This window comes from Sciurus vulgaris (assembly GCF_902686455.1).
Source record: "Sciurus vulgaris genome assembly, chromosome: 6".
Lineage (NCBI taxonomy): Eukaryota > Metazoa > Chordata > Mammalia > Rodentia > Sciuridae > Sciurus > Sciurus vulgaris.
This window is the reverse complement of record NC_136466.1, coordinates 102,343,371-102,369,138: the sequence shown is the minus strand read 5'-3', so window position 1 is coordinate 102,369,138 and position 25,768 is coordinate 102,343,371. Positions and strand designations below refer to the sequence as shown.

Here is a 25,768-nt window from a genome sequence, read left to right as displayed (position 1 = left end):
TGTCTTTTCATGAATAATTTTGTGGAAAATCTAGATGTTTATCATATGTAAAAGTTTTAAAACCACTTTTTTTCTGAGAAGAAAAATTATAGTCATTTCCTAGTATATTAGTTACATATTTTCCTAGTATATTAGTTACATTTTTAGTGAGTTTGTTGGTAAATAAATGGATACCTTTTTAAAGATCTACTGCCCCAAGTATTGAAGATTAAAAACAAAAAGAAACATTTGGTAGGGAAAACACAGCAAATAGTCAAATAAAGTATTTTGGTAAATTAAAAGTAAAATGGGTCTTATATATTATGCATTTTAGAGGACATAAAAATAACCATGATACTGTTAGGTACCAGTAGGAATTCAATGTTAGTATGCTTAATAGTAATAATACAATGAAATTTCTTAAATTGAGAGTGGACTATGTATTTAGAAATCTAGGATATCTTGGCCAAAATTCCTCAAAGATATCTCACTGCCAAAAAATAAATACTTTTTAAACAAAGACCCTGAGACATATATTTTCCACTCAGAGTTTGAAAGTCTTCATCATGGAAATTATTTCTGCTATGTGGTTCCACAAAAATGGTTGAGTCCATCCCTATTAGGCTGATTGCCACTTTGACAATCAAGTAGTTATCTTCTTTTTTCAAATTTTACAGCAATATGAGAACTGGAGACCCAACCAGCCAGATAGCTTCTTTTCTGCTGGAGAAGACTGTGTTGTGATCATTTGGCATGAGAACGGTCAATGGAATGATGTCCCCTGCAATTACCATCTCACCTATACCTGCAAGAAAGGAACAGGTAACACTTACTGTGTTCATACTCTATAATCTGCATTTCAATTATCAACAGAATTCATGAAGAATAAATTTCATTCTTTGAGATACAAACTAGATATCTGATGTCACTTCTTGTTGCTCTAGAATAGTTAGTTCACTCTTTCAATAAAGCTGAAAAGTTTGTTTTCAGAACTGTTCTCACCTCGGATTTCACTTGCTTAAAATACCAGTATGGCATTTATGTAGAAAAACTTCCAGGTAGGACCTTTAAGAAGAGCACCTGCTAGTCCAAGGATTCTAGATCTCTTTATTTTGATGAAGAGGATATATTTTTTAAAAGTGGTCAAGTTAAAAATTGGAAAATATTATAAAATAATCTGGATTTCTGACTCTTAAAAAACAAGAAGACATGGTGCCATTATCCCATGTTCAAGTTTGTCAGCAGAGGGAGATACTGAACCTGAGAGCCACTGCCTTCCCTTGGTGACAGTTTGGCTCCAGCTCATGGTGGTCCTCATTCATTCTTTCCCTTGTTTTTCTAATTGCTTGGTCTCTGTAAGTATTAGAGTTTTAAAATCATTCCCTTAGAATATTTATTTTCGGCTTATAAACCATGGAATAAAAATGCCATCCTTACCTCTTTAATTAAATATTTTGAAGAGGATATAAAATAAAGATATTTATAATGATAGATCCATATTGAAAATTGCTTGGTTAATATTAAATGGAAAAAAATCAAGAAAACTGATTTGTAAATGTGTTTTTGACTAATATGTTTGAATTCCTAAGACATGCTATGTAGACTTCTTCCCTAAATAAATTGAAATTTCATAAAAATTTTAAACACCATTTTTGTAATAGTATTAAATATGACTAGCTGGTTCCCAGGCCAAGATTTTTACCTACCTCTGGTAAGAGTCCAAGGTTTAAATGCAAAATGTAAAACCCTTTGATTCATCTTCAAAAGTAAAAATAATAGAACTAAAAATACACACTATAAATACTTTAGGAGAGACTTAAACACCAATATTGGACTCTTTTAGAAGAGAAGGACACTAAGATTCACAAAGTCACTGTATCAAGAAACTTGGCTTTTTCAGTGACCACTCTGCTACTTAGTCTTAATACCCTCTCTGCACAAGAAGCTTTGCTGACTTGTATCTTACTCCAGCACTTCTTTGGTGAAACTTGTACAAACAGCAAATCAAGTATTTGCTGTTTTACTTTTTCCTGTGTAAGAAGTTTTTACTAAACAATTGTCTCTATTCATAGGTCACGTTTGCCTTGTTAGGTCTCCCAATAGTCCGTGGAGTCATGCTTTCTATTCATGGTCTTAAACATTCTTATATTTCCTGTAGCAGGGTTTCTCAACAGTAGTACTACTGAATTTGAGCCAGATGGTTCTTAATGGTGGGAGGCTGTGTGGTGTGTTGGAGAATGTTTAACATCATTCCTACCTTCCATATTCTGAATGCCAGAGGCACCCTCCACGCTTCACATCCCTTTTGTATTGTGGCAACCAAACATGTCTCTAGATATTGCCACATGCTTCTGGGGAGGAGGAAAATGTTGGGGGAGAAGGCAAATTGCTCTAGGTGGAGAATTCCTGCCCCATAGCCAAAAAAGGCACACAAAAATGATGTTTGTACTCTTTACATTTCCCATTGGGTAATGAGTTTTATAAAATGATGGCTCTACTTTATTGAAGGAGGAGACTGATTATTTTATCTCTCCACTGTCAGATTTTTATTTATGTACAATTGTGTTTTTTTCTAATCAATGCTCAGAGGAGTTTTGTAAAACTGTCTTTTCTCTTTTCAGGTACTTTAAATGCCTTTAAGCCTACGTAATTATATTTTTAATTAACTCTTAAATACTTGTAAAGAAGGATCATAATACACAGGAACGACATTTTTTTTAACAGAAGAATGCTTCATGCACACCATGCAGACATCTTTGGAGTACCTTGTGGGGTCCTTCTAATTCCATTCATTTATTCCCCAATCCTGGCTCCAGAGATAGTGAAGCAATCCCTGGCACATACATGTATCCCTAAACAACAAACCGTTTACTTTTGTCAGTGTTTGAACTTTATATAAGCAGAATCAGACTGTATGTTTTCTGAACCTTTCCTTTCTTACTGCTCAGCATCATGTTCGTGAAGTTTATCTATGTTAATACATGTACCGACATGTCCCGTGTTTTTGCTTCTGTGGACTATTTCATTATGTTCATGTATTTTATTCATCGGTCTCCTGTCAGTGGACATTTGGGTTGTAGTCAGAGTTTATGTTAACATCATAACAACATTTCTATGAAGATCTGTAAACTTGTTCTTGGTAGACTTTTGTAAGTCTCTGTAGGGCATATTTCCAGGAGTGAAGTTGCTGATTCATAGGATATATGTGTCATCAGATTTACTAAAACATGCCAAACTATTTTCCAAAGAGGTTGTACCAATTCACACTTCCAGCAGCTATGTGTGAGAGCTCCTGTTATTCCATATGTTCGTCAACATTTGGTATTATCGGACTTTGAAATTTTTGCCACCGTGGTGGGTATATTAATACCTCTGTGATTTAATTTGAAATTTCTTGAATACTTCAACCTGAGATTTTTTCAGATACTTATAGGTTATTTATGCTTCTTATTTGGTAAAGTTTCTGTTTGTGTCTTTTGCTTATTTTTGAATTTTTTTTTGCTATCATTTACATGTTGATTCATAGTTCTTTTCATAGTCTTATTACTAAAACCTTGACAATTACATATGATACACATTTCTCCCAGTTTGTAATTTGTCTTTGACCTTATCTTGTGGCTTCTTTTTATTTTTTATTTTTTTTTTTTTTGGTATGGGGACTGCACCCAGGATGGTCTACCACTGAACTACATCCCCAGACTTGTTATTTTTTATTTTGAGGCAGGGTGTCTCCAAGTTGCTTAGGGACTTTCTAAATTGCTGAGGTTGGCCTTGAACTTGTGATCCTCCTGCCTCAGCCTCCAGAATTGCTGGGATATGGGGCCATTGTATCTGGTCCTTAGGGCATTTTTTGATGGGCAAAATTATTCATTTTGTCAAATGTTCATTTACGGTTTAAAGCTTTCTGTGTCTTAAGAAATCTATTACCTAACCTGAAGTTATAAAAATATTCTAATATTATTTTTGAAATATTTTATAGTTTGTCTTTTATATTTATGTCCTTAAACCATCTGGAATTGATTTTTCACGTATTTTCTGAGGTAGGGAGCTAAATATATTTTTCTATATGAATACCAATTGTCCAAGTTATTTATTAAATATTATTTTTGTTGTAGATGGAGAAAATACCTTTATTTTATTTATTTATTTATATGTGGTGGTGAGGATTGAACCCATTGCCTCACATGTGCCAGGCAAGTGCTCTACCACTGAGCCACAACCCCAGCCCAATTGTCCAAGTTTTAAAACTACCCTTTCCTGTGTTCTGCAATATTTTTTTCTGTAAAATATCTAGCATCTATGTATGGATCCATTTCTGGTCTGTATTCTTGCCCTTGCCAATATCACACTTGCTGAATTATTTTAGCTTTTATAATAGTCTTCACATAGAAATAGTTTTAGAAGAAATCATGCAATTATTTTCTCCCAATATTAAAGACCACTTCTAATTCACCAGCAAAGCACAGAATTACATATAACAAATCCTCTAATTGACTCATTCTCTCTGATGCTTGCTAGTATCTGGACCCTAATAGAGACTTTTTCACATTACCACAAAAGCAGTAAGCAGGGATCCAAATTGGAATCCAGCAGGACTAAATTACAGAAACGAAACATTTACTTCATACCCAAATTTGTCATTGCAAAAAGAATATGACTGTAGACAGCCTTTTAAATATGTGAATAAGTTTAATAATTATAAACTTTTAATATAAGGATGCTGACATCTAAACATCTTGATGATAAGCTTCCTGGTAATCATTCTCTCACTGAAAATTTGCATTATTCCTGAGACAAAGTGACATATTCTTATGGGCCTGTGGTGTCAGAATTCCTCAACTATGAATAGGAAATGCAGTTAGGGAGAATTGTATTTAGATTGTTACACTATTGTTAGAGAAATCATACAGCAAAACACAATAAACTTGTAGCAGTTTTTAAAATACCATTTAAATAAACATGCTAATGTTGAATAGATACATGGATCACTTCAAATTTGATTGGATCATTTTTCCCAGTTTCTGAAATTTGAAATAGAGAATTTTTGTTGCTACTTTTAAAATTATTTCTATTTAGGGTTAAGTTTTTTGATGGCTAGAATTTTTCATTATAAATTCAAAATGATAACTAAGTATTTCTAGCTTTGCCCTTATTTACTCTTCTCCAGAGTTTAAAATTATATTTGTAATTGTGAAATTGAGGCATGATTACTATTCATAATTTCCACCTGTCTCAATACAGAAGATAGAAAAAAGCAAACACACATAAGTGGACCAGATAATATTTTGTTTGTGCTTAGAAGTGTATTCCATATTCAAAAACTATGATGTTATTATAGATTGTACATTCAGGAAGCGATGATAAATAGCTAATTGTTACAAAGGTGTTATTGTCCCAAGCAAAGGTGGGTAATAAATAAAAATTGAAGGATAGTGATGAGGACAATACCAATAAGTCACTTAGTGGCATGAGATAGGTTCTTTGCAATTTGGGATATTTCAGAAAAGTGGCCATGCCAGATGAATATATGATTACTTAGTTCTGCAGCTCTTTAATAAAATATGATTCAAGATAACTTAATCTGAGATTCCAACTAGGCCAAGAGACTCAAATTAATTTTTATCTTGAACAATTTTTAATTTTGATTCTAGATCATTATCTTTTATGAATGAGCCTGGCTTGGTACTATAGAGAAAGAAGAAAGAGAGAGTGAGTGTGAGAGAGATGCACACCAATTGAAATACTTAGATTATTTGGAAATAACCAAATTTACTTTTCCTTAGTTGCTTGCGGCCAGCCCCCTGTTGTAGAAAATGCCAAGACCTTTGGAAAGATGAAACCTCGTTATGAAATCAACTCCTTGATTAGATATCACTGCAAAGATGGTTTCATTCAACGCCACCTTCCAACCATCCGATGCCTAGGAAATGGAAGATGGGCTATGCCTAAAATTACCTGCATGAACCGTAAGTGGTCCTTTAGAAAGAATGGACAACCGTGCTATAACAACTACTAGACCCTCATTTTACCGCTGTGGTATTGATAGTTTAGGGTATGGAGCAAGTAATGTTGTTGTGTTTTCTTTCTTTCTTTCTTTTCTTCCATGTAGCATCTGCATACCAAAGGACTTATTCTAAGAAATATTTTAAAAATTCCTCATCAGCAAAGGACAATTCAGTAAATACATCAAAACATGATCATCGTTGGAGCCGGAGGTGGCAGGAGTCCAGGCGCTGATCCCTAAAATGGCGAATATGTGTTTTCATCATTTCAGCCAAAGTCCTAACTTTCTGTGCCTTTCCTATCACCTCGAGAAGTATTATCAGTTGGTTTGGATTTTTGGACCACCTTTCAGTCATTTTGGGTTGCTGTGTTCCCAAAACAGTTTAAGTGAAAGTGTTGGCATTTACAAAGAAAGCAAACAAAGTGAAAGTAAATGAGGGCAGAAAGTGAGCATTTCCAGCCTATCCGATTTCTTTAGTCTTCTATTTGCCTCCGTGCAGACCATTTCATAATGTCCACCAGCCTACTGTACTATTTAAAACGCTCAATTTTAGCACCAGTGGCCATGTAAATAAGATGATTTAATGTTGGTTTTAATCCTGTATATAAAATTAAAATTCACACTGAGTTCTGGCATATTTAATGATGATTATGGGGCCGTATAGGTCTTTAATCATTGGTTTGGCTGCTTTTATGTAGTTTGCTTAGGCTGGAAATGGTTTCACTTGCTCTTTGATTGACGGCAAGACTGAGGATGGCTTTTCCTGGACAACTAGCAAACAAAACCTTGTACTGCACGGCACCCGTCTCAGCCAGAGGTGCGGTTTGCTTCTAAGTGAGGCTGAAGCCTGGCCAACGGGATCCTGATGGGACTAAGGACTCCACTGTGGACCTCTTCTTTGCTGCATTCCTTTTTCTTCACTCACAAGAAAGGCCTGAACAGAGGACTTTTCTATGACCAGGAGCATTTTTTTTTAGGGGTCAAAGTGCTAATTATTAACTCAACCAGGTCTACTTTTTAATGGCTTTCATAACACTAACTCCGGTAAGGTTACAGATCAAGGCATTTCATGTGGATCTAGACCGAGGGCTCTGGAGGGTGGGGGATTGTTAAAACCACACACATGCAAAAAAGAAATTTTGTATATATAACCATTTTAATCTTTTATAAAGTTTTGAATGTTCATGTATGAATGCTGCAGCTGTGAAGCATACATAAATAAATGAAGTAAGCCATACTGATTTAATTTATTGGATGTTATTTTCCCCAAGACCTGAAAATTGGTGTAGTATGCTAGTTACCTTTCAGTGTTAGCCTTTATACTTTGCTCACACAGTTTGGAACATATAATATAGGTACTTTGTCCCTGATTAAATAATGTGATGGATAGAATGCATCAAGTGTTTACTATGAAAAAAGTGGAAAAGTGTATAGCTTTCAGCAAGTGGTGTTTGCCCATCCTAAGTGTATTTGTAGAGATAGTGTGGGCATTTCTTCCCATCAGGTGGAGTGTATATGTTGAAATTTCTCCTATCTCTTCCCACTCCATTTTCTCCCTCCTATTTGAATAAAGTGACTGCTGAAGATGACTTTGAATCATTATCCACTTAATTTAGTGTGTGAAGAAAGACCGTAATGGAAATAAAGCATTCAAAACTCTTTCCCTAATTTCAGTTACAGCAATATTAAGAAGGGTGGACAACAAATAAAATGCAAATAGGAATGATAAATGTTTGAGGAGATAGAGATGTTTAACCTGATTTAAGTATTACACAATGTACCCAAGTATTGAAATATCACGTGGTACCCCATAAATATGTAACCCTGTAATGTTTTTATGTATCAGTATAAAAAATTAATTTAATTTTTTAAGAAGGGAAAGAAAAATTAGAAAAACAGCAGACAGGAGTTAATCCAACATTGATTGTTTCCTCAAACCTCTTTGGCTTAGAAAGAATGACTGTAGCTCATAATCATACACAGTGTCTTTAAGCAAGTTCCCTTGGTTCCTGCATTAAATGTAACCCGCCCTTAGGTGTTCTAGAGCACAGAAAAACATGGTGTTGATCTATTAGGTTTTTATTTTTCTTTTTTCATTACAATGCACATAATACTTTCTTGTATTTATATTATAACGTGTATAGTGTAAAATGTGAATGACTTTTTTGTGAATGAAAATCTAAAATCTTTGTAACTTTTTATATCTGCTTTTGTTTCACCAAAGAAACCTAAAATCCTTCTTTTACTACACTGTGACTTGTCTGGTTATTTATAACTTTAAATCCCAACATGCACCAACATTTTTCTATTCTGGTTCCATCATAAGAGAAGAAGCTTCTGACTTGGATGAAATGATTTATGTCTAGTAAGGAGACAACTATATGTGTACTTGCACAAACTCAGTAATTCTGGTAGTGTTTTTATCTACATACTATGCAAACATGAAACATGTTTCATCTCAAACATGAAAGAAATATGCAATAGGAAAAATGAAGCTCACCTTGGAGACTGCTTCTTAACAACTTCGCTGAGTGTTTTGCATACGTTATCTCACAATGAGTAGATGAAAGGTGTGCTGTTACTGTTTGGTGAGGGATCAGGCAAAGTGATATAAAATTATGTGTCCAAAGGTACATAGTTAATGTGTAATGGAAGCAGATAATCTCTGGAGCCTGAGTGCTATTCCCGAGAACAATGTAAAACGGTATGTTCCTTATTGCTATATTTAGGAGCTCAATTTACTGGCTAGATTATCATGTCTAAATCATTCTCTGATGTCTTCGACATCAAGTTCTAATTTATTTGGCTATCCATTTAGTCCTTCATTTTTTTATTTATTCACTATTTCTTAAGTCTTCACTGTGTGCCAGGTATTATGCCCTGAGAATTCATCAGTGAATAAACTAGACACATAAGGTTTTTATACTGGTTACATACCATGGGAGTATCTGACAGTTCATTTTGATTCAGCACTGACAATCTGAAATAATACTGACAATCTGAAATAATTCATTATATACCCAAAAGTTGTATAGGAGATAACAGAAAGCATAAATGTGGGTTGAAAATTATTTTGAGGTTCCTTTTTTAGAAGATCAAAACTACACAGGGAACTAAACATGAAAAGACATAGATTTGTTTCATTTTATAGCTTGTCCTTTCTGTGCATAGCCTATCATTTCTTTTACACAGAACTTGAAATAGAAATGACCCATGGTAGTATATAAGCATTTGCATCATACATGCAAATATGCCTTTATTAGATTTGGAATCGTCCTATTTTTTGACGAATCTAGGTACTAATAGTGGACTCTGTGGGATATTCAGGACACTGAGACAGAGTGAGAAATTTAAGGAGACTTGCACTACTCAAAATCGGCAAGAGGTGGCCCTCTATATTTTTAAAGACTAAGTGTCACATCAGGGAGAAATATGTGCTCCTGCCATGGGGGGCTATTAAGAGAAGTTGGGCTTCCAGCAGAGATGAAATGGAAAAGAGTTAAGAGAGATTTTATAGGAAGAGATATGTTATTTAGTGTGTTAGTAAGGAGATCATTGCTAATTAAAAGTGAATTTTCAGTATATTGTAGGGAGTAGCAATTAGATTAGCTATGAGCCAATTGCCCAGAAATCATCTATCATCTACAACAAAGTTGTCAAGTTTGGAAATGGATAGAAAAAATGAAAATAGGTGGCAAAATGGTTCAGAGTTGATTTTGGGCATGACCTATGCAGGACGATTCACCAAGACAAGAATCTATGAGAGAAAATATGTCCTAGGCAAAGGTAACAAAGTTATCAAGTAATTGAAGATTTCAAGGATCCATTTTTATGTGCTTCTCTTTATTCTTCCTAATACTAGTAGTGGAGAGAAAGATTGTGAAGAGGGAGGCCCACAGTGATGTGTTAGCTTGGATATTTATGCATTTTTGTTGTTGTTGTTTTCTGTGCTGCAACTCACATTTTCTAAACAAATCAGAATAATTCATCCAAATTATTCTTTCTAAAACAAGTCTAAAGAGAAAGTTTATAAAGGTCTTTGAATGAGTCATTCAAGACTGTATAATCTTTTCCTATTATTACTCATTTCTGTGTGTTTGGATCCCAGCTGGACAAGAAAGAGCAAATGCCAAAATAGAACAAAAATGGTTTTTGTTGAGGTGTTTACAGAATAAGCAAAGTCTGAGTTTTAATTAGAATTTAATTCAGTATTTTGTCTGAGTCCAACAAATGATCCCTGCCAAACATTATAAAAGTTCACGTCCTTAGGCAGTTACTCTTAAATGATTTTTGATAGTGTTTACTTCAAAATAAAATTTTAAAACCAGGTACCCCTCAGATTTTAAGTTATTAACAATTTTTTTCATCAAAAAGTTAAACAATTGTAAAAAATGTTATTTTTGGCATGTTTCAAATATTACCATTCTAAAATACACACATACATCATTCTTTTAAAGGTATTCAATGGAATCTAGATATTATGGTAATTTAATGTATACATACCATTATTCTTTTAAGAAAAACTTGAAGTCTTTTAGTAGTCAGAAATTTTTACGTATATTTTTCTATCATTTCAGGACTCAGTTTTTTCATTAGCATCCCCCTCATGGAATTTTTCCAAATATTAAAAATTTATATATTTGAAGTGAGTAAGCTGTCAAATATATATACATTGAAATTTGCACTTAAAACTTGAAAGTTAAATTTTTCTTATGAATATAAAACTATAAAAATTAACAATTTCCTGGATTGAGCTATCATTATAATTTACTGATGTAAAATTGATCAAAATCATATAAAGCATTAAAATAATTTAAAAGATAATTATATAAATTATAAAGTTCTATTGAGAACATATCTCAATGAGATACCTAGAGATGTTTTTCCCAATTTGCTTTTCCATGGATAAATATAACTTAGAATTTGATGATGGCATGGCTTTTCTATTCCTACTCTATTTTTATACACTTAAATACTGGAATTTTTTTTACATGCTTAACTAGGTGGAAATGATAGTTTTGTTATGCAGTGCTACCCAACTTTTAAGCTCTTTTTGACTTATTGGCAAAAGTTGTATAGTTATCTAGCAAAAATTATTTTCCATTGCCTTTCAGCTATGTCATAATGAAGTTCTGAATTTTTTTCAGAAATGTTTGACTTGATCAAGATTTCTCCCAGTCATCAAAAATCATTCATTTTTAATTTTATTGGGTTTATTCAGAATGTTTACATTCCATGATAACACAGAGTAAGACTTAGAATTAATGAGAGTTGCGTTTCATAAGGTCGGTGGTTTAAATGTGTTTATGTATTTATATATTAATTTATGTATTTATTTATTTAATGAAATAGGAAGAGGACAGTTATCTACTCTCTAGTTTTCAAAGGTTGTTCCCTCAAACAACAATATAGCATCTAGGAATTTGTAAGAAGAGCAAATCCTCAGACCCTACCCCCCTGAATTAGAGATTTGGGGAAGGGGGACAGCAATCTGGGCTTTTTGCAAAGCATTCCAGATGATTCTGATGCATTCTAGAGTTTGTTAGAAGTGATTTAAGGGAGATACAAAAATGGAGCCACAGCCTCCACCATGAACATCTTCTTTGGCAAATGAGTGTTAGGAAAGATGCCATATGGATGATAAAGCTATGGAAATTGCTTTCCTTGATATGCCTAGGAATTCCTTGGAATATGTTGACATACTTCCAAGGTAGGCGGTCCTGGTTTGGAGACCTCTGCACTGCACATTCTTCTCTGGCTTTTAGTACACTGTGGGTCTGCACCTGGGGACATGTGTTTTATCTGTCAGGTGGTTATTACTTTCCAACCTTTGAATGGGCCTCCGGTTTTTTTCAAGAAAGCAGTGAGAAAGGCTTTTGCTACAGGAAAACCTGAATAAAATATTGTGATTAAAATATCCATTTCCTAAAGACCTGTGAAATTGCTTTAAATGCAGGACTTACAATGAATTCGAAAACTGAGAAATAGAAGCAAAGAAAGGATATTGTAACTTCCCAGCAAGAACCAGTCAGGAAAGGAACTTTAAATGTAGTGATAAACTCTAAAAAAGGTCTAGGTGGGATAATCCTTTGGCATGAATTGATTTTGCATTATTCTAATTACTAGGTCAGAACACCCTCTTTTATGTTCATTAGTCAGACTGAACTCATGTTACACCCAATAAAGATACTGAGCGCTTACTATGGTACAAGCACTATGCTACACATGGAAATATAGATATAAGCAGGAACTGGCAGAGTCCTTGTCTTTATGGAGCTTACCATCTGATGGGAAGTATTAGTAATAGCACCGAAGTGGGAAGAGATGTCATGGCTTCAAATGTTGTAGTTAAAACCTCCATTCTTGGCATATCTTAATTCTATTCTTCATATGCCTGATTCCATTCATAACCATGGTTTTACTACATACATTATGATTACTTCTGCATCTAGTTGGTTGAATAAGACTGATATGTTTCAAATTGAACTACTGTCCACCCACCTCCTAATCAACTGTCTTATCATTTTCTCTTGCTATAACTGAATAACAATGACTAGGTGATATATGAAGAATGACAGTTTGTCAGCTTATGACTGTGGAGGCTGAGATGTCCAAGACCATGGCACTGGCATCTGCTCAGCATCTTGTGAGGGCTATTCTGCTGGGTCATGTCATGGCACAGGGCATTACATGACAAGACAGAGCAAGCTTGCTTACCTGAATCTCTTCCTCTTAAAAAGTCACTAACCCCAACATGGGGACCCCACCCTTCATGGCCGCATCTAATCCTATTTACCTCCCAAGATCCCACCAAAATGGAAATTAAATCTCAACATGAGTACACTTGAACTAGCACAAGTCATACATTTTTTAAAAAACTAGGAGCCTAAAAGTTGCTCTACCTTCCAAGTTAATGCCTATATTCAATCAATCACCAAATTCTATTTATTTTTCTTTCAAAAGTTTCTCACACACATTCTCTTCTTTCTATTCCAACTGTCATCAATGTCTCATATAACCTTACTGTCTCTAGATGCACCGCTTTCCATTTTGACTTTCGATCTACTGAAGAGTAAAGTGGGCAAATGGATCATGGTATTCCCAGCACTGAATTCTTTAGAACATACTACCTACAAAATAAAATCTAATTTCATATTTATAGACCTTACTTATCTGTCCAATCTGATATTTTAAAATGATATGGAAAAAATGTTTCTATTCCACGTGTTATGTGCTTAAGAAGAATAGAAGGAATTGATTTAGAGATCTTAAGGAGATCAACTATCAATTTTTTTTCCTTTTGATTAGATCAGTTTGGTTTCCTGTTCAGTTTCTGATCGAGAGTCAGACTCTCTGGGTCATATTGTGTGGGAGGCAGACATGGAAGACCAGAAATGCTACTCGACCCAGTGGAATATAGGTTTACCCTTCAAGATACACTATTCATCCTTCTCCTCCCCTGTGTCCAAAGAAACTGAGTTTATAGACTTCTCCTATTGGATTTAGTCATGGGAAACGCCATGGGAAACCAGAGCAAGATAGGACTGTGACATCATTTTGGTGACTTGGTCCCTTCCAAATCGTGTGGATTGTCAGAGACTGGAGGTATCCCTACAGCAAAACCATTGATCACACCCAGGACGCATTTCCCATATAACCCTTAGTGCTGCTTGGTGCTACTTCTGTTCTCTCCTTGATTTTTTAAGACTGGAGTACTAAGAGCTCTCTGTTGTCACTGGCCTAGGGACACTGTTCTGTAAACTGGAATTTTCTTAAGCTGCTCACCTTTGTAAATAGCCCCTTTATTAAACTCTCTTTTATTTATCCAATCTGATCACTCATCTATTTCCTGTTGGATTCCTGACTAAGGAAGTTTTGATGTATTTCTTCAGGGAAATTATGGAGGTGATCCCCTTCACATCAATCAGTATGCTACATGACATTCTGGAAGTCTCTACACTGGTTCCCTTGGGTTTCTTCCATAGCATCTCATCATGTCCTTTTATGAGGTTTTGTCTTTAGTTCTGTTCTTTCAATCACTAAACATTAACCATGTGATTGTTGCAACTACTAGTTGTTTTTCTGCCTCTGCTCTGCATAAACTTGGACACACTGCTGGTTGGTTGGTCCTATTTTAATTTCAAAACATGATACTTCAGGTCACAATCAAGTTCTGTTTTCAGTTCTTTTATAATTAGGAGCCAAGAAAAGAGTAGGAAAGTTATGTATGTGCATACAGGTTTCTCTGAGACTAAACCTCAATGTGTTTTAAACCGTAAGGTTATCCATGAACAAAGTAGGGTGAGAAGGGAAAGGGGATTGCCATTTTAAATCCACCAGCGAATTTTGTTTCTCTAGATAGAGGAATTCCTTTATCTTTCAGAGAAAAATTTTCTTCCTGTATTTTTGGAGAAACCATCTAGAATCTGGCAGTCTTAGGTTGCACAAACTTAAGACCAAGTTCATCCTTTGCAATGAATTGCCAAATGGAGAAGCTGAGCTGTCCTACCTTAAAACACATATGTTGTTCTCTTCTCATACACAATATTGTATCTTTTAGATTAAATTTTTACTTTAATACATATTCTGTTTATTTTCTCTGGGGGTCTTGATTCCAGGGAGTGGGAAATTCTTGACAGAAGGACTTCTCAGTGTTGAAGAGGGGAGATGGTTTCAGCAACATGGTGGCAGAGGTGCTAAAATGAAGAGAAACTTCTAGTAGAGATCTGTGGCAGCGGCCTAGGAACTTTGTGAGTAATCTGATAAAGTGCAAAGTTTTAAATATTTGCTTAGCTGTGTTAGAATTCTTTGTTTCCTCAGGTGCTCAAGATATTTTTGTTCTTTCATAACTGTTTTTCAAAATTGAAAAAAAATTAAAATGGACCATGGCTACATCTGGGTGCAGTGAAGAGGGAGAAAGATTAGTAAGAGTGTTAGGAAGCCATAAAGTTGGTCTGGAGTAACAATCCCAGTACCGAAGGCAGGCTGGGGTCAGAATGAGGTACAAGATGGATTTCTGGAATAGGGCAGCATTCCATAATGGAATATATAAAAAAATGATTGAGGAAAAGGGTCTGCTAATTTACATTTTTGATGGAGTAACAAGTGGTCTTGGGAATACTGTTTTAGCACTAAAGGGAAGTGCCACTTCTTAAAACTAAATGTGGGCACATCAGTGTTACTCAGGCTTCCTAATAAGTAGAACCTTTGTTGTTTACTAGTGATAATCCTTTGACTTTTAATTTTGAGATTCTGCTTCTAAAGTGTGAGGTAAATTGAATTTACTTTTCTTTTGTATAATGGTATGTAGTTCAAAAAGAGTAATTTAGGAATTTTGAAATAAACATATAAAACAAAAAAAATAATCCAGCAAAATAAATAGAAAAAAAATTAGCAAAGTAATTCCAGAAGAATGAGATTAATACAGCGATATTATGGTTTTGGAGAAAGATGTGGGGGAAGGAAGAAAAACTTGCTGGGATTCTGGACGTTAATCTAGGATAAGCCAAAACATGCTATTAAAAGGTAGGTACTGGGATTTACTGATGCTCTGATTACAAAAGGAGGAAAGAAAAAATATTAAGCATAACATTTGCATTTAGGGTTGAGGAAAATATAAATACTTGAAAATAATCATGCCAAAAATAAAAAAAAATAGTTTATATGGAGAATCAAGAAAAATTGGAAGCTCACTAACAGATCAAACATAAGCAAGGGGTTTGGAAATGTCTGATTATAGAAGGATGAAACAGATGTAGAATTATTTGTAATTAAATGAGGGATTAAAACATAAAAAACAGTCCTGTCCATCCACAAAGGAGGAGGTTCAGGATAGAGATCATACCAAAGGATAAGAGATGCTGAAATATCTGGGAATGAATTGGCCACTGTGCTGAGGTCGGAAAATATGCATCGAGGTTGAAAACACCATGAGCAATTAATGTTTATGGAATCATTACCTAAATCATAACTCTGCCTCCAGACACCATGAAAACACTTTCAGATATGCATTAAATTATGTCATTGCTCTTTCCTTGTTGTTGTTAATTTATTACCTAAGTAACATCTGTTCATTGTAAACTTGTTGAAAAATACAGAAAAGCACTGATAGGAGAGTAAGTGTTCAAGAGAAGATTTGCATCAGATCATTATTTTTAACCCACATGGCTCTAAAGTGTGGCCAATAAGTATGTGTAGAAGGAACTATTTATTGGGTGCCAGTCACTCTCCTAACTGCATTGCCATCTGTTTCTTTTCACAAGAACGTAAGCTCCATGAGCACAGGGCCTCCTCTGTCTTGCACATCACCATGTCCCTAACACCTGCAATAGTGCCCAGCCTGTAGCAGGCACTCAATAAATATTTCTCAAATGAATGGCTAAATAACCTCTATTAATATTCACATCAATTTCTTGTCATTCCTATTTACTGATGAGGAAACAGAGACATAGGGAGATTGTGTCAAATGCCCAAAGTTGCTTAGCACCTAAGAAATAGAGCTAGAATGTGCTCACAGAAAGGCTGACTCTGAGCTCAATAACACATTTTGTTATTATTTCTTACGTAGAGGGGAATCCTGTAGAAATAGAGGTCAATGGGATGATGTCAGTGACATATTGAAACTAGGACAGAGATCCCTTACCTCCTTAAAACAGATACTATCCAATCTTAGCATTATGTATATCCACAGGATATTAATTTTTCAAAAAAAAGTGTAAATAAATAGAAAGATCAGTAAAGTAGAGGACAGGGATTAGGGGAAGGGAAGAAGAGAAGAGTAAGGGTAAGTACTAGGGACTTCAATGAAGCAAATTATATTCCATGCATTTATATTTATGTCAAAATGAATACTAATGTTATAACTATTGTGAACCAATAAAATAAAAATTAAAAATAGTGCATTAATTATTAATCAGTTCTATTAATCAGCATCTGAAGCTAAGGACAACAAAGAAAAATGTTAAGCCATTTGTCTCATAAACTCTAATCCAGAAATATTGTTGTCTGCCACTAAATTAGTGGCACAATGGTTTAGTAAATAAGAATTACAGAGGATACTGAGATTTCAAGACTACCATAAAGATAAATGTTTAGAAAAATATGCGTATGATCGTTTGTATCTAAGCCTCCAGGGTTATCGTGAATGTCAGTAACTTCCTTATTGGATGTCAGTACATTGTGACTTTCACAGTTACCTATTTTACCAAAGTGAATATTTGACAGTAGAACAGAACTGAAATTTGTTTTCCAACAAGATGTGGACAAATCTCCATGTAGCCATTTAACTTAATCCCAGATTCAAGAAATGATTGCATGAAATTTGCAAATGCAGTCCACTTTACAGCATTAACAGTAGTCTCTGGATGCTTATACATGTGTTCTAAGAATATTCACAATAGTTTGTGAATATGTTTTGTTTTTGAAGTGGATAGAGATTACATGAAACAGTCCAATTTTTGCTTTTAAAGGAAATGTAGCAGAAAAATAAATCTATTAGATTTATGCTATAAATGTAAGAGCACAAATTCACTTCTTCATACATTCAGTGTTTCATTGATTCAACAAACATCTTTTGAGCAAGTGTTATATGTACTTCAGGAATTACTCTATTTTATTTCTTAGATTCATTTCAGAATTCATTATATCATTACTACAGTTGGACAAGATGCTTCTGGTTGTTAGCAATTCCTCCAGAAATGTGAAAGTTTCAGCTGTCCAGAAATGGCCTGAAAACATCCAACATCTCTTCTGAGCCACTGAACGCATATATTATCTGTCTCAGGATTAAAGATATTTCAAAGTAAAGTGAGCTTTGTTTTGAAACTATAAATTGTGAGTTCAAGTTGAAAATCAGGGTAGGATAAAAGATTTGCATTCAAGCAACAAATAGCCTATAATAATTCTGTGCCACGTGTGAACTTCTTGAAAGTATTGTCCCAAATATTTTTCCCCATCATCTGTTACTTCATAAGCAGATTTACAACGTGCTGCCACTGTGCCAAATATCACTTAAGTTCTTGAGTGTCATAGCTTCTTGTTGGGAGTTAACAACTATTTTCTAATGGTCAAAGTAGACAGGAAACCCCCTTTGCATGTCCTGAACACCATTGAAAGATCCTGAGTTTACCCTATGGAGGGCAGGGGCACAATTATGAGGCCACAGACAATATAGGCAGAGTCGGTGTGGTTGAAAGCAGATCTGCCTGAAATCAGAAAATGTAGGATCAGGTCCCAACATATTCACCTACTAGCTATGGGACTTCTTTAGACTCAATATCTATGAGATAAATAGGAGAGTATCAGTGGAGTAGATGAAAGGGATTGAGGGGAAGAGAGGAGGGACAGGAAAAGGGAAGAAAGGTGAAATGAATTCTATTAAACTTTCCTATGTACATATATGAATATACTACAGTGGATTATGTCTTTATGTGTATCTAAATGCATTGATTTTAAAAAAATGAAAGAAACACTAGCAGAGAAGAGGAAAGGAAACATGGGGAGGAAGGATGGGAGGGAAAGGGGAATTGTTGGGGACAGAATTGGAGCAAATTATATTCTATGGTTGTACAATTATGTCAAAATGAACCCCAATGCTATGTATATGTATAATGAACTAATAAAAATACTACCCCCACACAAAAAATATCTGTGCAACAACATAGTCACATAAGATAGTTAGTGTTTAGGATTTAGGGTTGTTCAACAAACTGTGAAGAGATGATTCTTAGGAAATTTTTTAATGAATTCATTTCTATGGGAGCTTTTGGGTTAGTGAATATCTGAAGAAAAAGGTTTTATTCTTTCCTTTTTATTTCTAGTGGAGAAGTGTAAGGACAGAGACCTATCCCATTCACATCTACCACTTAAGGAAAAAGCTGAAGGAACTATTAAAGATTGAAACCAAGGCTTACACATTACTGTGATGTGGGGTGAAGGGGAAAGAGAGTAATCCACAGTTAAAGAGAGAGGGGCCATGAAAATTGACTATGAGGGTTGCAGGAAGCTTATAGGGCACCATGGGAATGTCTGGACACCGAGGAAGAGCCAGAGGGCATTTGGGAAGCTAGGGATGCTCTGAGACCTTCTGTATCAATGGAAGTAAGAGTCAGACGCAATTATTTTAACCCTTGTGATCCCTAGTAAGGGGGCACCAGACATGTATCATTTCAGCTTCCTTAAGGGCTTCCAGTTATAGCCATGGTTGAGAAATACTGTCTTAGAGTAGAACTCCCAAATGTGTTTACCAATCACCTTGGGATCTTGTTAAGATTTTGACTCAGGAGGTCCAAGACGGGGTCTGCGGTGCCTCAGGTCTAACGAGCTCCCAGGTGGTGCAGGTGCTGCTGGTGGGAAACACATACTTTAACATCAAGATCTTGGTGCTTTGGTTATCATACTTCAGTGGGCAGATAATTTTCCTCAGATACTTATTTACATTTTATAGGGTGCTCAACTTCCAGAGTTTCCGATTCAGTGAGATCTGAAAATTTGCAGTTCTAATACATTCTCAGGTGATGTGACTGTGGGTGTGATCACGTAGGGCAACGGTCTCAACTGGTCAACTCACAAAACATCCTCATGCTGAGCACCTGCACTGCTCCTCCCTAGCCTCCCTCATTCCTATTCTCGTTCCTCACAGAATCAGATTTAAAGTCCCATGGTGATTCTAATGTACAGCAGGTCTGAGAACCATAGATATTAAGGCCTCATGGATCACATCAGGTCTTCAGATTTTATTCTAAAGATAATATGAGTTGTCTCTGCTTTTAGAAATAATGCTTGACTGGGTTGAAGGCATTTTAAAGTGGATCACTGGTAAAATCCTGACACCTGAGCAGTATGCCTTCACCAGGATGGGTACTCTCTGTCATCTCTTTCATTACACATGTGGGAGACTTGAAAGGTTAAGCAAGAGTTCTTTAATTCCTATAGAGAAACATGTTAAAAGGTACCCACTGGGTAATTTTGAAATCTGCTCATGCCAAGCTGGCTATGTAGTTTTGCTTCCTCTTTCTATTAATTTGGGTCTGTCTGTTCCATTGTGAGTTATGTGGCAGAAGCTAATTACTGGGAGCCTGTGATTTGAAGTGACAGGTAATTGAAACTTAGGTTCTCTATGAATATGTGTGTAATGTCTAATACATTATTAAACAGTAATTACTTAAAACACAAATGAGACTGATTGAAGTGAGGTCTAGTAGTTGGTGGTTCATATTAAATCTGAAACTATAGATAATTAACAAGAGTCCAAGAAAGCTCATTTCAAACTAGCTTGCAAAAATTATTTTTTGTCATTTGGCATTAATTATGACAGGCTAATATCCCTAATTTTATTTGGTCTATGTACATTCCCCTCATGTATTCATGAGGAAGTTTTAAATTTAAAAAAGGAAGAAAATGATCTATCCCACACTTGTATTAATATTTAATCTTCTTTACTGAATTAATACTCTGAGGTTGCCAACATAGCCTCAGTAGAAATGGTGACTATTTTGAAAGAATATGAAATTGGATTTTAGATTCAAATGGGATATTATTATTTTATAAAGTTTGATCACTCAATTTTTTTGAAAATGGAAAATAGAACAATGGGATGCATGCCATCAATAGTTTATATCTACATATTATACTAAATATATACTATATAAATAATCATTACATTATAAAATGTAGCACATTATATATTATATTATAAATATATAAATAATTTAAAGAAATATTTGATACCATATGTGTCTGTATGTGTGTATATATACACATTTTTTTTCTTGGCTTTTTATTTTGAAATGGTGCATCTGAAGCTTTGAATCTTGCAGTATTATCATTTATGATGATGCATATTGTACAAAAACAGAAAAAAATGTGCAAATTTCTCAAGGTATGGTTGAAGTAATAGCTATTGGTAAATATTCCTTTGTGATTCATAGAAAAGACTCCCAAATTCTGCAGTATGTATTTCTCCAGGACCAACACACCATATTGCTATGCAAATAGCATCTCTGAGTGCCTCTGTCATCCATCTGCAACTTGGGGATTGGGGAGCAAGATCTTATTCTAGGTCATTGAAATCCTTGTGGGGACTTTAGAACCACAACCTGCAACATGTAGTTTTCATCATGGGCAACAATCTTTCAGGCTAATTTTTTTGTAATGAAAATCCATAGGCATAACAATTATGGGCAGAATCTACCACTTCTCTTAACCAGGTCCTTCTCATTGACTGTTGAAAAGTGTGAATTCTCTTCCTGACTCAAACTTTTTTAAAAACTAAGAATAATGAGGTTTTTCCAAAGGTCATCTAGCCAAAGAGGACATACTGGCTGTGCAGTTATGCCAGTTAGCATTTGAACCAGTTGATCATTTATGTGAACTACTCTAATACAAACTTTCTTCATTTGGCTTACAAGAATCACATTCTCCTGAAATTTCTTCTACTCCTTGGACACCTTCCTTGCTGGTTCCTCCACATCTCTTCTATTTACTTTCTCTCTTATTGATAGTGTCCAGTCTTATGGCTGTAAATGTTATTTATGTGTTGATGACTCAACTAAGACCTCTCTATGGAACTCTAGTATATTGTCTATACTACATTTCCACTTGAATATTAATAGCATCTAAAAATGAACACATCCAAATACAAACTTCTGGATTTCCCTTCCTACTTTCTCTATCCATTCCTCTTCCCTATCTCAGCACCTGTATGGCTGACACCCTGGTCCAAGCCACCCTTATCTTGTATGTGGCTGGAGCAATAGCTTCTTTCTGGACTACTGTCTGGGTTTATCCTTGCTTCACCTTGTTTTAAACTTGTCAGAGTTCTAAAGTGAACCTGCTAAAACCTAAGTCAGAGCATGCTATTCCACTATGGAATATCCATATTCCACTATGGAATATATGGAATATGGAGGGTGTTCACATCTCCAGAGCAAAAATCCTCATGGACCCTGTTTTTACATGAGCAGTCTGACATCCCAGTAGCTCTCTAACTCCTGCTGCTCTGCTCTCCTCTGGAGGCTGTGAAGGCTGGTGCAGAGTGAGCAGGAGGGCTCATATGCTGTTCCCAGAGCATGCGAGTCCCCTCTCACGCTGGAGTTTTGCACTAGCTTTTCCCTTTGCCTGGACCATTCATCCACCAGATATCTGCTTGGTTGGCTCTCACCTCCTTCAGCTCTTACTAAACTGTTACCTTTTCATTGAGGCCTTCCTTGAACAGCTTTCTAATATTCCAGCCTCCCCATCCAATACTTCTGGACTTCCTTCCTTGATTTATTTTTTATTTTTTAGTATGTCAGAGGTTTATTGATTTTGTTTATTGCCTGGCTGCTTCCATTAGGCTGTAGGCTCCCCGAGGGCAGGGGTTCTCATCTAGTTTTCCCACTGCTGCATCCACAGCCAGTGACTATAGGAGAGAACCTGGCCCTTAATAAGCAGGTAATAGTATCTGTGGAATGAATGTTCAACTGTCTCCTTACACACAATTCTTCTTTAAGTCAACAAGTGACCCATTTTTACAGAATGGTACCTTAACATAATCTTTCTTCCTATTTCTTATAGCCTATTCATTCTAAAAGCTAAATTTCCTTTTCCTATTCCTTTCATTCAATAAATATCTAATGATCGATTGTTATGTACTAGACCTCATGCTAGATGCTAAATAATGTAGTAATGAAACCTTGTCCCTATCATCAAAAAAGACACTGGATGAATAATAACACAAATATATGCAATATAAATTGAGGTAAAATTTTAGGAAGGCAAAAATAGTTTTTGTGAGAGGGAATGAAAGTGGGTGGGGAAAGTATTTAGATGGTGTCAGAAGGCCATCCTAAGGAGCTGGCAGATAAGGTGAGTCGAAAAGACCAAAAAAGAAACACTAAACTGTTCAGACTTGGGTGTGGAGTGAGGGTAGTTCAGAGGTAGAGTACTTGTCTAGCACACTTGAGGCCCTGGCTTCAATCCCCAGTATCATGGGGATGGGTGAGGGTAATTTAGTAAATGAAAACAGACCTATATAAAAGTTACGAGTAAGTAAAGAACATAGAATACCTGAGAAATCAAAAGGAAGTCACTGGGATTAAAGTGGCATCTAGATTTGCAGCTCCTGTGGGTCCTATAGCAACAGGTAATGGTTTAGAGATTGGTGCTCTAGAGCCAGAATCCCTGGGTGAAATCCCTGGGCTTCATCTTGTAACAGACTGCAATATTTAACAAGTTATTTAGCTACTCTTTACCATATTTCCTCATCTCTAAAGTGAGAGTAATCATAGTGCCCACCTCTTACAGTTGTTGTATTATCAAATGAATCATTACATGTTAAATACTTATCATGGTATCTGTAACGTAGTGCCTTAGATCTTTGGGCTGCTATAAGAAAATACTATAGACTGGGTAGCTTACAAACAACAGAAACTTACTGCACACAGCTCTGGCGGCGGAAAATCCAAGATCAAGTGCCAACTGATCTGGTATTTGGTTCATAGAAAGCACCTTGTCTATGTCCTCATGTGGTAGCAGGGACAAGTTAACTCTCTGGGGTCTCTTTCACAAGGGCACTAATCCTGTTTGTAGGCACTTCACACTCAGACCTAGTTACCTTCCAGTGACCTCACCTCCTCATACTATCCATACATGAATTTTGAGGGGATTTTCATACATGAATTTTGAGGGGACACAAATATTAAGACCAAATCAATAGTATATATTTTAATCTAAATTCGAGTACATATTCTGAATCCAATCACTTCTCACCATATCTAGAGCTTCCACCCTGGTTCACATCACCATGATTTAAAAAATATTTATGTTTATTTATTTTTATTTTTTCTTTTTAGATATACATGACAGTAGAGTGTATTTGGACATAGTCTACATATATGGAGTATAACTCATTCTAATTAGAATCCCATTCTTGTGGTTGTACATGATGTGGCATTACACAGGTCATTTATTCTTATATGAACATAGGAAAGTTATTTCCAATTAATTCTACTGTCATTCCTATTCCCATTCCCCAACTCTTCCCTCATTCCCCTTTGTCTAATCCAATGAACTTCTATTCTTCCCTCACCCACTTATGGTGTGTCAGCTTCCACATATCATAGAGAACATTTGACCTTTGGTTTTTGGGGATTGGCTTATTTCACATAGCATGATCGTCTCTAGTTCCATCCATTTACTAGCAAAATCATAAAGTTATTCTTCTTTATGGCTGAGTAATATTCCATTGTATATATGTACTACATTTTCTTTCTCCATTCATCTGTTGAAGGGCTCCTAGGTTGTTTCCGTAGATTAGCTATTGTTAGTTGAGCTGCTATGAACATTGATGTGGCCTGTCACTATAGTATGCTGATTTTAAGTCCTTTGGGTATATGCTGAGGAGTGGGATAACTGGGTCAAATGGTGCTTTCATTCCAAGTTTTCTGAGCAATGTCCACACAATTTTCCAGAATGGTCGCCTCATTTGCAGTCCCATAGCAATGTATGAGTGTACTTTTCCCCACATCCTCACCACATTTATCATTCCTTGTATTCTTGATAATTGCCATTCTGAGTGAAGTGAGATGGAATCAGTGTAGTTTTTTGTTCTTATAATTTGACACTTACTTTATTTGTTTTTATGTGGTGCTGAGGATTGTACCCTATGCCTCACACGTGTTAGGCAAGCATTCTTACCACTGAGCTACAACCCCAGCCATCAGTGTAGTTTTAATTTGCATTTCTTTAATTGCTAGAGATGTAGAACATTTATTTCATGTATTTGTTGACCATTCATATTCCTTCCTCTGTGAAGTGCCTGTTTAGTTCCTTTGTCCATTTATTGATCTTTTTTTTTTTTTTTGGTAGTTTTTTGAGTTCTTTATATATCCTGGAGACTAATGCTCTATCTGAGAGGCAGGTGGCAAAAATTTTCTCCCATTCCATTGGCTCTCTCTTCATGATTATTTCCTATGCTGTAAAGAAGCTTTTCAGTTTGATACTGCCCAATTTATTGATTCTCCATTTTACTTCTTGCACTTTAGGGGTCTTGTTGAGGAAGTTGGTTCTTAAGCCTACATAATGAAAATTTGGCCCTACATTTTCTTCTAATAGGCACAGGGACTCTGGTTTAATGCCTACGTCTACTTTGAGTTTTGTGCAGGGTGAGAGAGAGGGGTTCAATTTTACTCTGCTAAATATGGATTTCTAGTTTTCCTAGTACCATTCGTTGAAGAGGCTCTCTTTTATCTAATGTATGTTCATGGCGCCTTTGTTTAGTATGAGACAACTGTATTTATGTGGGTTTGGCTCTGTGTCTTCTATCTGTTCCATTGGTCTTCATGTTTGTTTTGGTGCCAATACCATGCTTTTTTTGTTATTATAGCTCTGTAATATAATTTAATGTTTGTTATTGTGATGTCTCCTCCTTCACTTTTCTCATTAAGGATTGCTTTGGCTATTCTGGGTCTCTTATTTTTCCAAATGAACTTCATGACTGCTTTTTTCTATTTCTACGAAGAATGTCATCAGAATTTTAATAGGAATTGCATTAAATCTGTATAGCACTTTTGGTAGTATGGTCATTTTGACAATATTAATTCTGCCTATCCAAGAGCATGGGAAATCTTTCCAACTTCTTAGGTCTTCTTCAATTTCTTTCTTTAGACCCCACTATCATTTCTTACCCTACTCCTACACTGCCTTCTCTTTGGTCTGTATGTATCCACTCTTTACCCAATACAATTCATTCCTCTCACAGTTGTCAGGTGTATTATTTTAAAACATAACTTAATCATGTTACTCACT

At 35.5% G+C, this 25,768-nt stretch overlaps 1 protein-coding gene across 4 annotated transcripts in view; it reads left to right on the top strand.

Annotated features, from left to right (window-relative positions):
• VCAN (versican) overlaps nucleotides 1-8,228 on the top strand; it is a 110,334-nt gene extending 102,106 nt beyond the window's left edge. For all 4 annotated transcript variants that reach the window (XM_079145540.1, XM_079145538.1, XM_079145539.1 and 1 more), the window contains 3 exons: nucleotides 657-801; nucleotides 5,763-5,945; nucleotides 6,089-8,228. In XM_079145540.1, the coding sequence (XP_079001666.1) occupies nucleotides 657-801; nucleotides 5,763-5,945; nucleotides 6,089-6,216 (456 nt within the window). In that variant the 3' untranslated portion in view covers nucleotides 6,217-8,228. The remainder of the gene's footprint in view (nucleotides 1-656; nucleotides 802-5,762; nucleotides 5,946-6,088) is intronic.
• Nucleotides 8,229-25,768: the final 17,540 nt, after the last annotated feature.